The following is a 16,493-nucleotide window of genomic DNA, read 5'->3' on the forward strand; positions in this document are numbered from 1 at the left end:
TATTTTTAAACGTCTGATTTCTCTCTCTCTCTCAGCTCAAAAAGAAAAAATTAGAACAAAGATCAAAGCTTGAAAACCTAGAGGACCTTGAAATAATCGTCCAACTGAAGAAAAGAAAAAAGTACAAGAAAACTAAAGTTCCAGTTGTGAAGGAACCGGAACCTGAAATTATTGTAAGGACTGTTTGTTTTCCAGGATTGTACATCCACGTGGGTTCCAGGGCTGAGCGCTGTGGAGGAAGACTGCAAAGCCCGTGACCACTTTCCTTTTCTCTCCTTTTTTCCCTCCTTTCCCACCCTCCTCTGCCTTCTCCTGCTCTCTTTCTCTGTCTCTTCCTCTCCCTCCTCCACCCTCACTTTAGACTGAACCTGTGGATGTGCCGAGGTTTCTGAAAGCTGCTCTGGAGAACAAACTGCCAGTCATAGAGAAATTCCTGTCAGACAAGAACAGCCCTGACGTCTGTGATGAGGTAAGGCTCATGCCTTCCTGTAGGCTGGCCAATACAGTCTGCGATGTCTTCCACCTAAGTTTCCCCCAGCTGTTGCTACATCTGCCAGGAGCATAAACATGAATGTATTCTTCCCTGCCCCCACAACCCCCAAATACTGGATTAGCATAATGGATTTCGAGGCGTTTTTCCTGCTCTCATATAATCCTGTCTGATTTATCTGAAGACATTTTGTCTTTAACTTCTTAGATCCTTCGGATAGACTTCCATAAAGGCAAGGTCAAAAAGTTTCTCCTGGAGAAAGATGTTATTAGCAGTGTCTTTGATCAGACCCAAATAGCTCAGCATTAGAAGGGGAAGATGGAATTCCCAGTCTACCTCTGTCACTACCCGATTTGGAGTAGCTTCCCTGCGCTGTCTTCCTCTCAGCCCGCCTGTAAGCACAGTCTCATTCTGTTAGCCTCATGGCTCCTTACTACAAGGCCAACTTGTCAGAAATCGCAACTTTGTATTGCTTCTCCTGTGCCGTGAGCTGAGAGCACAGCTCCCGCCAAAGCTGAGTTTCCTTTCTTTTAAAAATGGATTGAATGGTTTTTGATATTCAATCTAGCACCAATTCTGCATGGAAGAAAACCATCTGCTGTACTTGGCATGTGCAAATGCAAAAAGGGACAGTTCAGCATTGAGATGGTTTTTGAGGTTTGAAGTCCACATCCTTCTGCCTTGGCCTTTAGCACTTAGGAAGGGTCTAGGACAGGAAGCTCAGGTTAGCTGCCAGATAATTATCCTAATCCTGCAATTTCAGTGAGCTCTGGCATTCTGATTCATAAAAAAAAAAAAAAAAATCCTGGTCCTTCTATCACTTCGGTCATCATAGTCCCAGCTTCACAGCTCTTAAAGGATTATGTGCATTTTTATACACACCACTATCTCTTGTTTTAATCTTTGACAGTATAAACGGACCGCTCTCCATAGAGCATGCCTAGAAGGACACTTGGCAGTTGTGGAGAAGTTAATGGAGGCTGGAGCCCAGATTGAATTCCGTGATATGGTAAATATATTTCTTTGCTTGGAAATGAGCCAAAATAAACAGACTATCTGAAAGCTCAGGAAAACGTACAATGAAAAACCGGCCCAATTGGATTGAAAATTGATCTGAGAAAGCTAGTGAAAAGCTCATTTCTCTGTACAAAGGGAAGCTGGGCGATGAGACTAGGTCATGTGGAAAGTATTTTCCAGACAGACTGAAGAGGAGAGGGGTGGTGCAGGGAAGAGAGGAAGTGAAAGTTGTTGAGCAGAATTCAGTAACCTCACCAGAGAGTGTGGGTCATTATCAAGTCAGTGGCATTCCTGGCCTTTCCACACCACTCCTTCCGTCAGAAAGTGCAGCCTGCTCCTGGCCCCTCAGCTGCCAGCAATGCATGAGAATTTCCTAGCTGCATACTTTATATGATGGATGCCAATTGCCACCGAGGAGATTTGGAGGCAGGCTGCATACTAAATGACTCACGTCTAAGGAAAGAGGCTGCTATTCAGACCCTAACAATCAGCCGCTCTGATTTCCATAAAGACCAGTATGCAATATACTTCAAACCCTCAAGATTGAACTGGAAAATGCTTCATTTGTTTATATGCAGCTCGATTTGACATTATGGTAAAATGGAAAAGGAATAAAAAAAAATCCAAAGAACTTAGCCTGAATTGAATCAAAGGACAAAATATTGAAAAAATTTAAGACATTAATAATAACAAAATTTGGATGAAGAGAGGCCCAAACCAGAGATAAACCAAACAAAGCCTAGAGGTGGCAATCTCTTCTAAGTGCAATGTACAGTGACCACAGTGATTGATAGCTGAGGTTCCTAGGCTGTGCCAGTGTAAAAAAACAGCACAGAGCCAGCAGGCGATGGCCAAAGAAAGACAAGGCTACCTGGGATGAGGTGTTAGATCCAGATTAAGATATTCTGGAATGTGATCAGACTTATTAAAAGTTTCCTGACTACACACACAAATCCAGCCACCCACACACAGGTTAGCTGAGATAGTTAGAAGAACCTCAGAAGTGGTTCTCAAGACCAGGAGCACCTAGAGCTATCCGTTGCCCATATTCTCCCAGCATTTGAAACCAAAGACCAACCCCCATCCCAATAGAAGTCTCCTTCACACTGTCTTGTCTTGTGTTTTTTCTTTCCCAAATAGCTTGAATCCACAGCCATCCACTGGGCATGTCGTGGAGGAAACCCGGATGTCCTGAAACTGTTGTTGAACAAAGGCGCCAAAATCAGTGCCCGAGACAAGGTATTTCCTTGCCCTTCCTCAGGCTTCTGCTCCCTGCCTGCCCACGGGGGTCCTCTGCTAGCTCTCATTCTGTGGACACCTCAGCCACACACACGCCATTTGCACGTGCCCTGAGGCCTTGGACAGTGTCTGTTCTCACTCCTTCCCCGTCTTCGAACTTTTTAGCTGCTCAGCACAGCGCTGCACGTGGCGGTGAGGACTGGTCACTACGAGTGCGCAGAGCACCTCATCGCTTGCGAGGCCGATCTCAATGCCAAGGACCGAGTGAGTAGCTGACAAGGCTGAGTCACCATAAGCGTCTTTAAAATCACCCAGGCAAGCTGGGGTACCCTGGCAGGACCCACTTCCTGGCTTCACACTTACCACACTTGCTTACCCTGCTTCTAGGAAGGAGATACCCCGCTGCACGATGCTGTGAGGCTGAACCGCTATAAGATGATTCGGCTCTTGATGACGTTCGGGGCGGACCTCAACGTCAAGAACTGTGTAAGTACGCAAAGCAAGGGTACCGCTGGTCAGCTTCCTACTTTCCAGAATTTCTCAAATATGTGAAAATATTATTCCCATGGTAGTAACTTTTGAGGCACACTGATGGCTCAGACGTGTCATTTCCATAAGGACAGGTTGAGCCTTGGCAAGGACTCAGGTCACAGGGGCAGTTATAGGGAACTCACATAGAACTGCTCTGACTTTGGAGCCTAAATAGTTCTTTGAAAGACTGGTCTTGAGTAAAAGATGGTCAAAATCGTCACCTTTAAAATACACATTGTGGCACTGGAGAGACGGCTCAGCAGTTAAGAAGAGCACTGGCTGCTCTTCCAGAGGACCTGGGTTCAGTTCCCAGTACCCACATGGTGGCTCACAACCATCTATAATGGGATCTGATGCCCTCTTCTATCATGCAGGCATACATGTGGACAGAGTACTCATATACGTAAAGTACATAAATAAACAAACCTTTAAAAATAAAAATCAAAAGCACATTGGATAATTCTAATCTGCCTTTGGTCATTCCTGGCTGAGTAGAGCTGGGAGTTGGTAGGAATGAATGCACCCAGCTTTCTGGAAATAGCTCCAAATAACACAGAGACTGAAATTAATCAATACCCAACCTGGGGAATTCCAAATAGTCCTGCTTTCCTTACAGCAATACAACATGTTGCCACTCTTCCAGGGATCACCATGCTTTTTCTGATGTTTTTCAAAAAGATAACTACCATTCATTCTCCATTTTATATGCACATGTCTTGAAATAACTTCCTACATTGGGTCCCAAGAATTCCTACCTAAGTATACAAATTAATTTAACTTCATCTGTACATGGGGAATGTAAGCAGCTTACTCTCATGGCTGCAATCCCCAGATGACATAGCTTAAAGAAGATTGGCAGGAGGAACAGTCATAGATCACCAAAGAAATGTTCTTGAGGGTTTTGGAGAACCATATTACAAAAGAGGAAAGGTCTTCTTGAGGCAAATGACCACTTCCTCTTATTGTGTTACCATGAGGCTGAAAAGACAATTAAAAAGGAAGCTGAGTGTGCCCCCCGGTTGCAGCAGCGCTGGACACCCGTGGAAGAGGATCTTAGGTTCAAGGCTAGCTTGGGAGTGTACTCTACATGGAGTGGAGTGTACATGGGAACCTGGCTTAGTGACTGGAAGGAAGAATAATAGATGAGAAGTGGTTAGATGGAGCCTGCTTGGCTTGGGAAATGTTAGCAGTAGGGTCCCCTGTGCTAGGCATTGGGACTGGTGTCACCCCAAAATTTCTCTCTTTGAAAGTGAACCTAAAGTACATTCAAGGAAATCTTCACAGATGCAAAAGATAAGGGCTTATTTGTTTATTTCTTTTTACAAGCTATGCAGGCCTACAAGCAGAAATGAATGGTATGCATATAGTCACCAGAGCCAGGTAGGCCACATAAATGACATCAGTGAGTGGCTACTAGAGTCTGTGCATGTTATTTGATGGTGGCTCTTCTCCAATCCAGTACATTGAGGCACTGTGGAATCAGAAGTCTTTCCTCACTTTTTTTTTTTTAAAGTCATAAATTCACATAGAAAATATCTTGATTCTCGCCCCCCCCCCCTTCTCTCCTTACTTGAGCAAAACCAAGTCTCTGCGTTGATTAGCATATCAAAGCTGCCAGGCTACAACCTCTGGGATCAAGAGTACTCTTGAGCTGAATCTAGACAGAAATACTTGGGACTTCTCATATGTAAAGAGAAAAATTGAGAAGTGCCGTGGTTTTAATATGTGTAAATATCTTGAGACATGTGCATAAGGGAGATCAAATTTGGGACTGAAAAATTATTTATTTACATATCACTAACATCAATTTCAAAGAAAGTAAATTTTATAAGAAGCCCTGGTGAAAATTCTGAGAAGTTGTGAAAAACCTACAGAGCAGTCAGCAGCCAGGCAGCAACTGGCTGGTCACTCATGGCTTGGTGGCAGAATACTTCCCATCAGTCTTTAGATACTGCCTTCTCAGAGTTCTTCTGCAAGGTCCTGGAAACACCTGTATACATTTTTGAATTTCACAATAACCTGAGGCTCTTGTTACTTTAGTACCTAAGGACCAGGGGTTTTTACCAATACCTGGGATAGTTCTGTGGATGGCGGAAGGAGAAGCCAATAAAAATAACATGAAAATCAGTGACCGGATAGTTTGAATAAACAGTAGACCACTCATAGTAAAAAGCATATACTTTGATAATATACCTCATCAACATAGATACAGAGCGTTTGAGCTGACAGATGTCTCCCACCTGGAAGTCAAATTTCCCTTTTCTCTGTGTAGGCTGGGAAGACCCCCATGGATCTGGTACTGCACTGGCAGAATGGAACCAAAGCAATATTCGACAGCCTTAAGGAGAATGGCTACAAAACCTCTCGCATAGCTACATTCTGAGGAAGGAGACTCTCAACAGGAGCTGTTCACAGGCATTTTCGAAGCATTGCCTCCTGGAAGAGCAACACCAGTTATAAAATCCAGCTTTTGTTTGCCAGAGGGTAGAGAGATAGACTTTAAAGACGCTTCAAGAAAGCACTGGGTTATAGGTGCCAAAATTTCCTTTAGTGATGATGCTCACCATCTTTATTTATTTCTATTTATTTATTTATTTCCGAACACTGGTATTCAGGCTTTCACGAGCATTTTGGGGGGAGTAAAACTTAACCTGTATGCAGCATTCAGAATCTTCCCATAGATCTTAAACCCTGTGGGTGAATGATGTCTAATTGCATACGTTTGTCCTCAGTTGCATAGAGCTATTCAAGGCGTTTTTAAATGGCAAGGGGGAATCATTGCAGCCAGTGCTCTTCTGAACTCTTGCTGCTAGTGTTTGAAAGAAGCGACAGAAGGCATGTGGCGTCGGGAAGGGAATGGAAGCAGTTCTGCAGGACAGACACCGGGCCCGCTGTTCACCCATAGGTTTGGTTTGATCGGTTGTTTACCAGGTCACACAAGGTCCCCAGGTGAAGAGACCGTCCTGAGTGTAGGTGCAGGGAGGTGGAGGGAGTGGGCAGGGAGGCCTTGATAAACCGAGTCGATGAAATAAAAGGCAACAGGAAAGACACTGTAAATGTGTAAATGTATATTGTGTTGTATGTCTATTTTATATTCATAATAAATGCGACAAATTCTAAATCCTGTTCTAAGTGCTTTGTCCGTGCAGTGGTGGGAATTTCTCACTTAAGAAGAGTCATTTAGGAAGATGCTTGTTTATCGGGGTTTTCCAACTTTTTCAGATTAGAAACGTCTAGAGATTTGGGAAGATGGCTTGGTGGTTAATAGCCCTTGCTGTTCTTGCAGAGGACCTGAGTTTGGTTCCCAGCACCAAATAATGGCTCACAGCCACCCATAAAGCCAATCCCAGCAGATCTGATACTCTCTTCAGACTTCCACAGGCACCAGGCATGCACATGGTAAACATATGTACATACATGCAGTCAAACACTCATACACATTAAAATAAAATAAATCTAAATTAATAAGAAATGAAGAAGGAGGAGGGGAAGGAAAAAAAAAAGAAATGTCCTGTAGAAACTACAGTCTCAGTACTTAATGCGCTGACGGGTCACCCATGTATTTTGATAAACTGAAGAATTGCCCTCAGCTGGTCTCAGATGGGGCCTGTGAATCTGAATTTCTTACCAGCTCCTGCCTTACCGGGTAGGAGGCTGAGAACTACGATTAAAAAAAAAAAAAAAAAAAAAAAAAAGCTGTTTTTTTTGGCTCCAATGGTGTGGAAAAAGAGACCCCTGGTGGGAAGAATGATTACTGCAGGTTAAACAAGCACTTCTTGAGTGCTCATCAGGGCTTGACTCACTAATTAGGGGCTTATCAATCATTGTACTGTGGACAGGCGCAGAGAGGGTTAAAGGCCTTCCATGAGAGAACCTTCTGGGTCAATGGCTTTTGACCTCCAATGGGAAGTTTTGTTGTCAAATGCTGAGCAAGGAGCTAAAGACCTCTGGTGAGAAACACGATTGTCTGGGCCCCACTGGGACAGAAAAGTATTAAAGTAAGTAGAAATAAATAGATCACATCAGTCCATTTTAGGGCCAATGAAGGGGAACTCTAGAGTGCTCTCTCAGTGTCTAAAATGTGGAGGCCCATATGTGGTGGAGATGGATTTTATGACTTCTTGGAGGCGTCAAACTTGAGGGAGATGCTGAAAGATGAACAGGACTTACTCAAGTCTAGAGTTCTGCAGGCAGCAGAAGAGAGTGGACAAGCTCATGGATGTGGGGAATGCTTGGCACAAAGCTTGTGGAGTAACCAATATGATTTGACTGAAGACCCATGCCATGAAATGGAACCTATTACTTGGGTGGTATTTTATTTGTACTGAAATGTGATTTTAATTGTATGTTAATAAATAAAGTTGCCCAGGGGTGGGGGGGGGTCAGAGCTATTAGAGCCATAGCAAGAGCATGGCGGTGGTGGCGCACGTCTTTAATCCCAGTACTTGGTAGGCAGAGCTAGGTAGATCTGTGTGTTCAGGGATACAGCCAGCATTGGAGACACACGCCTTTAATCTCAATACCAACCATAGAAGATCTGGAAGTCTCTACAGACAGGCAGTGACGGGGCAGTCATGTGTTTGGGTTTACAACCAATGAGAAGGCAGAACAGAAAGACTATATAAAGACAAACACAGAGGAAGTAGGTCTCTTTCGGAGAGGTCTCTTGGCTGAAGAGGCTGGCTGCAGGGTAAGGCTCTTAGCTCTGATCTCTTGGCTCTCTTCTTTGCATTGGTTCTGTGTTTCTTATTTAATAAGACGGTTGGTTACATCTACAACCAAGACTCTGAGAATAGCCCAGGGACCTAGGGTAAAACCAAATACTACTGTTTAACAAAAAGTAACAATAAAATGACTCCTAATGATATTCTGCTCTACTCAAATCATTGCCTTGCTCAACTATCATCAGAGAAGCTTCCTCCTGCAGCAGATGGGATCAAATACAGAGACCCATAGCCAGACATACCTAGAGACCTGGGAGGACTCAGTCCTAAACTTGACGTCTCCATCAAATCCCTCCTCTTAGGCCTCAGGGAACCCTGTGGAAGAGAAGGCAGAAAGAGTGCAGGAGCCAGAGGGAATGGAGGACACCAAGAAAACAAGGCCCTCTAAACACAACTGGACCAACACACACATGAAACGGAGACTGAGGCAGCATGCACAGGGCCTGCATGGGTCTGCACCAGATGGGGTCCTAGAACTAAAAGAAATGAACACATGCCCCCATCTCTAACCCAGAAGCAATCTCTGATTCATAGCCACTTGCAAATGAAAAACTAGTTTTCTCCAAAGGAGTTTCACTGGGGAGATAAACTACTCTTAAGAGTAGACTGTATGCCCAGCAGCAGATGACCAACAGAAAATGAACCCAATGACATCTTTGGAGGTTCCTTGTCTTATAACATCTTTTAGGGCTCTTTCTTTTTTAATTTTTAAAATTTTATGTATACATGAAATTATGAGTATGCAAATGACTGGGTCTCTGTGTCTTTATCTGTTTCTTGTGACTTTTGGACTCTTTTCCTTCTGTAGTTTTATCCTATTCCAATGTGTTAGTTTATTATATTTTATTATTATTCCTTCAAAACCTGTTTGTAGCTGGGCGGTGGTGGTACACGCCTTTAATCCCAGCACTCGGGAGGCAGAGCCAGGCGGATCTTTGTGAGTTTGAGGCCAGCCTGGGCTACAGAGTGAGTTCCAGGAAAGGCACAAAGCTACACAGAGAAACCCTGTCTTGAAAAAACAAAACAAAACAAAAAACCAAACCAAACCAAACAAACAAAAACCCCAAAAACCTGTTTGTATTCTAATGAGAATGAAAGGAGATGAAAGAGGGGAAGAGGGGAGGGCCTGGGAATAGAGGGGAAACCATGATCAGGATATTTTATGTAAAAATCTCTTTCCAATAAAAGAAAAGAAAATATCTAAATTTATTTTGTGTATGGGAACATGGGCACTGTGGGGAGGGGAGGGACAACGTGGTGTACACATGGAGGTCACAGGTCAGCCTTCTGCCTCTAACACGTGGGGCCTGGACCCACATCAGGTCATCAGGACTAGCAGCAGGTGCAGGAGTCTTGATTTCCTTCTTTTTCATGGCTGAATAAAATTCCACTGTATGTCTGTATTAGTTTTCTCATTGCTGCAACAAAGTATCTGTCCAACACAATTTAAGGAAAGAAAGGTTTATTTTAGCTTGCATTTGAAGGTCCATCATGGAGGAGAAGGCATGGCAGCCGGAGCATGAAGCATCCATAGTCAGGAAGCAGGCAGTGATGAATGCCTGTACATGCTAACTTTTATAGATACATATCATAAGTCGTTTTTATGAAGATCTGAGGTTTCAGCCCATGGAATGGCGACACTCAATGAACTAGATTCTCTTAGGCATGTTTCCAGGCTTGTCTCCCAGTTGATTTGAGATCCTGTCAAGTTGATTATCAATGTTAACAATAACAGTGAATGCACCACATTATCCACTCATCTGTTGATGGATGTCTAGGCTGGTTCTTCTTCTTGGTGATTATTGGGGACTATGGGGGCCCAGCCCCTCGATAGTCCCCTCCCAGGGTCTGGGGAGAATCTATAACCAGCTGATAATTAACCTTTGATGAAAAGAAATGAGTCTATGTACACGAAATTCCTTAGTCCATACACTTTATTATTCTGTCAGTTCCCTCTCTACAAGCTTATACTCTGTTCTCATATTTAGCTCCTCTCTTGCCCAATTTCTCTTTACATTTATCTGTTGTCCCCTCTAGGTTCTATCTTTATCTTTTTTTTTTTTTTTTTTTTTTTTTTTTGGTTTTTCAAGACAAGGTTTCTCTGTGTAGCTTTGTGCCTTTCCTGGAACTGGCTTTGGAGACCAGGCTGGCCTCAAACTCAGAGAGATCTGCCTTGCTCTGCCTCCCAAGTGCTGGGATTAAAGGCGTGCACCACCACCACCCGGCTAGGTTCTATCTTAATTTCTTCATCTTAGTTCTCCCCCTACTAAGTTCTCATCCATCTAGTTAGTTCTTTCCCATCTTAGCTCCTCTCCCATCTCCTTTCTCTCTCATCTTGTTCTTCTAGCCCTTCAATCTAGTTCTTCCCCATCTCAGTTTGATCCTCTCAGTTTCTTACCCATCTAGTTCTTCCATTCTCTTTCCTCTTCTCCATCCCCCCGTGTCCTGGGAGTCCTGGTATATATGCACTTACAAGCAGTAATCCCTTGGCAGTGCAAAGCCAGGCTTCCAGGGTCAAACGGAGGGGTGATAAGGATCACATAGACAGGCAGTAATTGTTAATTATCATTTGCAACCCAAAAGGGAAGTGATCAGTGGGGAAATAAATTAACTAAAGGCTAAGTTCAGGTAATATCTAAAAAGAGGGCTCTTATGTGCTCAACTATAATCTTAAATGTGATTAGTAGAAAATGTTAAGAATCTATAAGTTGCTAGGTCAATGGGAGAAAATAAAACTGTCTTCTTTTTTCCTGTGGCTCCTATCTGTCCAAGTTATTTGCCAAGTTTTTCTGCAGGGTGGGGGAAAGTGTGCTCAGTCGCTAGGCAACCTGTGTACAGATAGATGCCTCTGGTGATAGTTAAAGGGAGATCTGGAACTAGAGGTAAGATTTAGGAAAGGAGGAAGTTAAGCTTAACTGGCACATCTGCCAGGCCTTCTCAAACAGGTAGCCTGGATGCTTAAGTCTGTTCTAAGAGAGAGTACAGAGGTATCTCTGATAAGGTACTTCCTCCATCTGGGGATGGACCTGGCCGGATGCTGCCAATGATGATAATTACAGGGAGGCTTGAACTGGGGTTCTGGCTGAGCATAGCTGTTAGCACAGAAGGTTATCTAAATATTCCTAGAAGTGGTTAGATAAGGAGTTAGAGGTCTATCAAGTTAGTAAGGCTGTAAGAAAGGAGGGTCTGAGCTAAACTGTGTAAACTTAACCTGACCTAGGCGGTGTCTCTTTGCGGAATTTACCTTATATCAGGAGACTTTCATGTGGAGTGTTATTACTGCCAGTCCTTGAAAGTGGCTAAAGGAGATATCTGATTCCAGAGAAAGCCTTTCCTGAGGCTGTTCTCCAAATACCTGGAATGTGTATGTCCAGAGAGTGATCAGTCCACACTGTTAGCCCTTCTTAGGGAAAAGTCAATTGGGAAAACTATGAAGGCACACATGATTTTCGTAACAGAATATACAGAATACAGCTGATACATAACAAGCCAGATAACACCAAAAGCTCCTTGGAATTTGGCTTCCTCTGGAGGAATTCCCTGATTCCTTCAGGTAGTGACTTTGCCATAACCAGCTGAGTTCTTATGATAGATTCCTGCGGCCCGCAGCAGGTGATTGTGAACAGTATTCAATGGACAGTCACTGATGTTGGTTTTACAGTCGTCATCAATCACCCTTATCTCCAGTGCTCTTCATCCCCACTCCCCCCCAGTTAACTGCACTATGTCCTGGGGGTTATTTCATCAATACAGCATAAATGCAGATATTTACAAAAATAACAACTTCTACTTAGCCTGGTGAACTTGCTGTTAAAAATAAATTATTCCAAAGCCTTTTTTTTTGGAGTCAAATACTCTGAACTGTACAGCAATTAGGAAAATCACTATTAGGTATGGGGAGTTTCTAACTAAAAGGAGGAAGCTATTTAAAGCACAGCTCGAAGGTAGAAGGTAGCAAATGAAGGGGACAAGTAACCTCATGTGAGTGTCCCTTCTGCTTCTACAAGGTCAGCAGTCCCTAGGAACAACTCTGACTCAATAAAAAGTGACCCCCAGAACAGGGTTTAAGTCTTCAAAATAACTACTTTCTTGGATAGTAAAATACAAAAATCCATATGTATCAAGTAGAAAAACATTAATTTATTTATCTTCAATGTCTTAAAATACTGAAATATCTTACTTTGGTGTACCTACTGTTATACATTACTCACATAAAGGATAAAATAGCTTTTTTTCTTAAAGTATATCTAAATCAATTAAACCGTTAGTCTTTAGAAAATGCCTCACTGGGTTTTATTTGCTGTTTTAATGGACTGAATATAAAGCTGTTTTTATAGACTGATGGTTTCTAGTTTAATGAAAATATCAGCTCAGCAGAAGTTTACTTTCACTGTGACTGATGAGCTGTAAAGGGAGCAGGCAGCTGATGGGAGACTGAGGCTTCATCAACCCTCACACTTAGCTTTCTTGCAAGCTGGAAGAGAATCATCATCCACTTCTGATGGCCGAGGTTTCTTCACTGTAGAAATAATTCCAAAAGCAGTTTTTCTAGTTTCTGTAAAATAGAAATGACATTGAGTGAAGAGATAGGATCTCACTATGTAGCCCAGGCTGGCCTTGAACTCCTTCTACAGTCCAACCAACTCTGATCCTCCTGCTTTAGCCTCCTGAGAGCTGGGATTACTGGCAATGCATCAGCATACCTAGTGTAAGATACAATTTAAGGAGAAGTGGTTTAACCAGCATTGACCCATTTCTTTGGCCTATAGCATAGTAAATAAGAAAACCATAGATAGAGCTCTTACAAGGGTTGATGCTATTTACGATCGTTTTTTTTCCCAACATGCACAAAGAGCAGTATTTTTAACATCTAGTCCATTCCTAAGGATTACCTCTTAGGTTAAACTGCAGAGCAGGGCTTCTCCATTGCTCTCTCCATGACATCTTATGCAGTCAGAACCAGCCATAGGTTCCGGTCTAGCAACTGCTTATATATGGTAAAAAGACGGACAAATCACAAGTGTAGGAGTCACTTGTACTGCTCCCACAGCAAGGGCTCTGCTGACCTCACTTTATAGCACATGCCATCACTCTCAGTAGATAATGTACCTCTGAACACTATGCAGTATTGACCATCAATGGCCTGGTAAACAACATTCATCGAACAAATGCTGTTGAGCAAACACATAAAATCAAACTCAGGTTTATCCATCCTTCATCACTGTCAAAGAGGTACTTTGCATGATCAGGTCAGTTTGGCAGCAGAGTTGAACTTAAATTTAGTTAATCTGTGTTAAAACAGGTTAACAGGGGCTGGAGAGATGGTTCAGCGGTTAAGGGCACTGGCTGTTCTTCTGGAGGTCCTGAGTTCAATTCCCAGCAACCACATGGTGGCTCCCAACCATCCGTAATGAGATCTGGTGCCCTCTTCAGGCCTGCAGACATACATGCAGGCAGAACATTGTATACATAATAAATAAATAAATCTTTAAAAACAAAAAACAAAAAACAACAACAACAACAACAAAAACCCAGGTTAACAGACCAGGCACTGCCATGTAGAGAATACAACGATTCCTAACAGTGGTTTTTAAATGTTCAAACTGTTGGGATAAATACATAAAAATAGACATTAGAAATGAAGGCACACAGGAGATCAACCACCTGGGTTAACCAATGAAGCACCATGAAAAGTGACACCAGAAAGAACACAGCAAGGAAACGGAGGAGCAGTAGCCTTTGCAAGGCAATGTGGGCTCGGCGTCCCTTGTGGGCCTTCCATTTCACACGGGTGGGCACATAAATCATACCTGTGCAGACCACGTGGGAATGGAAGTCCGGGAATCTAAGGAAACTGTCTAAGAGCACAGGGGACTAATGGGGGTACGAGGGGGATATGTACAAAGGGACCAAGTGGGGTTAGTGGAGCAGAATATGAACAAAGAGGACAATGGGAGGCATCCGAGGGACTATGCACAAAGAGGACTAATGGGGGGAATGTGAGCAAAAGGAACTAATAGCCGTGTGTGTGTGTGTGTGTGTGTGTGTGTGTGTGTGTGTGTGTGTGTGTATGTGTGTGTGTGTGTGTGTGTGTGTGTGTGTGTGTGTGTGTTTTAGTGGTGGGTAATGTGCACAAAAAGGACTAACGGGGTGAGAAAAAGGTGGGTAGAGGGGTATGGGGGGAATATGTTCAAAATACATATATTATAGTTACAAAGAAACGGCCCTATGTAACTTAGTATAATGTATTCAAATAAGTAACAAAACAAAACACCTTGGGGGAAAAATATACCCAAAATATATGATCAGTAGATACATGATCATGTCAACCAAAATAAGAAATGAAACATTCTCAGTTATAATAAAAACAAAAGTTACAGACTGACTTTAGATACTTTGATTAAAAAAAACTAAAAGAAATCTGTTTCTGTTTTTCTTCTTAATGGTTTAACATACTGTTTTTGTCACTTTTCTGTTCCTGGTATAAAATACCCTACTAAGAGCAGCTTATTTTTTCCCACTTACTTCAGCCCACACACAGTTCAAGGGCAGAGTGCATCATGGAGGGGAGCTCAGGGAGACAGGGACCGGAAGCAGCTGGCCACATCACACTCACAATCGGGGAGCAGAAGGTTAGGAACACTGGTGCTCGGCTTGCTTCCCCCATTTCTCCCTCCCAGGGAGTGGTCCCATCCACAGTGGGTCTTCTCATACCCATTAACCCAATCTTACATTCTCAGGGTTAACCATAATCTAGATAATCCCTCACGAAAGAGTCTGAAGCTAGGCACTTTTAGATCCTGTTAAACTAACACCACTATTCCCATTTGTTTTTGAAACTCATTATTTTTTAGCAGGAGCAAGCCTATCCAGAGAGAAGCAAGCAGGATGCATGTTAAAAGCCTCTAAAAATGTAGGCAGGGGACACTGTGTTGTTTGAAAGAACACATTCAATGGTCATTCTGGTAATGCAAACTATATATAATGCACACACTATAGAAAGTAAAACTTAAAGTGAGGGTAAGGAGCAGAGTGTATGGTTAGAACGGGTTGAGAAAAGACAGTCTTGTAGGAACTCTGTAGGGAGGATAATGAAGCAGGCACAGGTCAATTGTTTGGTAGTAGCCTGACTCTAACATGACCATTCAGATTTGACTCTAGTAACATGCTCACCTCCATGGAGAAATGCAGCTCGGCAATTTGTGGACACGGCAGCCTTGGCTTCGCTTTCAGACAGCCCAAACAGCAGCCCTCTGATAGGTTATTAAAGATTTCAACCCAGAGTCAGCCAAGAGTATGAGACCACAACAACACCGACGAAATGACAGCTCACCTGGTCTGCGGCAGACACGCTAACTCTACAGCAGTTCTTAGCGCAACCGAAACCTGCATCTGAGAAGTCTCACTTAACTGTTTATCATGTGGAGTCCTTGTTTCTCTTTCCTGCTGCTTAATCCCAAACCACAAGGATGAAGAAGTTTACAGCCTGCTCAAATCTGCTTCTGAGGCTACTGATAGTAAACTTACAACTAAAGGGTAAGAAAACATCAGCCTAAACTCTAATACCACTCCTGATTAAATTTTCTAAGGGAAAATTCCAGTCCAGTGTCATGCTCAGCAGGGAAAGGTGCCTGCTGCCAACTCTGACGGTCTGAGTTTGATGCTCAGGACCCACAAGATGAAGGAAGGAACTGACTCCTGAAAGTTTTTTCTGACTGACACACGCACCCTTCCACCTAATATGAACATAGGCTTTTAAAATGAACATTGAGAGGATACAAGTTTGCCACATCATATGGTCCTCTTATTTCCAAAGGCTAAAATAAGAAAATGGAAAATAAAATGTTAACATTTTAATTATTTACAATAAATAAGATACAACTAAGTATCCAAAGATAGGTAAATTTCATAAGGTTCTTATAATTGTGATAGGTTTCTAAAAATATAAATAAATCATGTAAAGCATTTTTAACAAGGTAAAAGAAAAAATAAAATCACTTTGTTCTAATTAACCCACAAATAAAAATATATATAGGCAAAACCTGAAGCCCACATGAATGGGATACATTTTAGCAATGACTATGGAAAATGCAGTTAAAGCACAGACAGGCAATACATTAATTACACTGCTATTTCAGTAACTACAAAGACAAATACCACATGCCATACTTACCCTCTCTGCAGCACTGGACAGAATTACATTCTATAAAACAGAAAGTGAGCAACTTTAATCCTATAACTGATAAAATAATTGAAGAATTGTATAATACGAATGACCAGCAACCACCCCCCACCCCCAACATTTAAGGCTCAAACACCAACTTCTTTTTTTTTTGGTTTTTTGAGACAGGGTTTCTCTGTGTAGCTTTGTGCCTTTCCTGGGACTCACTTGGTAGTCCACGCTGGCCTCGAACTCACAGAGATCTGTCTGGCTCTGCCTCCCGAGTGCTAGGATTAAAGGCATACGCCACCACTGCCCGGCCCAACTTCTT

The 16,493-nt window shown here is 42.7% G+C and overlaps 2 protein-coding genes across 10 annotated transcripts in view; one reads left to right on the forward strand and one right to left on the reverse strand.

Moving 5' to 3' along the window:
- Ankrd1 (ankyrin repeat domain 1) overlaps positions 1-6,893 on the forward strand; it is a 237,738-nt gene extending 230,845 nt beyond the window's left edge. For 2 of the 6 annotated variants that reach the window (XM_052714275.1, XM_052714276.1), the window contains 7 exons: positions 36-173; positions 362-469; positions 1,401-1,499; positions 2,648-2,746; positions 2,912-3,010; positions 3,134-3,232; positions 5,550-6,891. In XM_052714275.1, the coding sequence (XP_052570235.1) occupies positions 36-173; positions 362-469; positions 1,401-1,499; positions 2,648-2,746; positions 2,912-3,010; positions 3,134-3,232; positions 5,550-5,660 (753 nt within the window). In that variant the 3' untranslated portion in view covers positions 5,661-6,891. Of the gene's footprint in view, positions 1-35; positions 174-361; positions 470-1,400; positions 1,500-2,647; positions 2,747-2,911; positions 3,011-3,133; positions 3,233-5,549 lie in introns of all 6 variants that reach the window. The other 4 variants (XM_052714278.1, XM_052714279.1, XM_052714277.1 and 1 more) reach the window with 2 other exon arrangements.
- Positions 6,894-7,716: 823 nt separating this feature from the next.
- The window catches only part of Rpp30 (ribonuclease P/MRP subunit p30), a 28,156-nt gene continuing 19,379 nt past the window's right edge, over positions 7,717-16,493 (reverse strand). Inside the window, exons 7-12 of one of the 4 annotated variants that reach the window (XM_052761237.1) lie at positions 16,175-16,204; positions 15,781-15,818; positions 15,175-15,254; positions 12,458-12,556; positions 8,244-8,316; positions 7,717-8,082 (exon numbers count right to left, since the gene is read on the reverse strand). In XM_052761237.1, coding sequence (XP_052617197.1) covers positions 8,300-8,316; positions 12,458-12,556; positions 15,175-15,254; positions 15,781-15,818; positions 16,175-16,204 — 264 coding nt within the window. In that variant the 3' untranslated portion in view covers positions 7,717-8,082; positions 8,244-8,299. Of the gene's footprint in view, positions 8,083-8,243; positions 8,317-9,183; positions 9,703-12,121; positions 12,557-15,174; positions 15,255-15,780; positions 15,819-16,174; positions 16,205-16,493 lie in introns of those variants that run through there. The other 3 variants (XM_052761233.1, XM_052761235.1, XM_052761234.1) reach the window with 3 other exon arrangements.

The sequence above is a fragment of the Peromyscus californicus genome, unplaced genomic scaffold, assembly GCF_007827085.1.
Source record: "Peromyscus californicus insignis strain IS unplaced genomic scaffold, ASM782708v3 Scaffold_4__1_contigs__length_199733344, whole genome shotgun sequence".
Taxonomy (NCBI): Eukaryota; Metazoa; Chordata; class Mammalia; order Rodentia; family Cricetidae; genus Peromyscus; species Peromyscus californicus.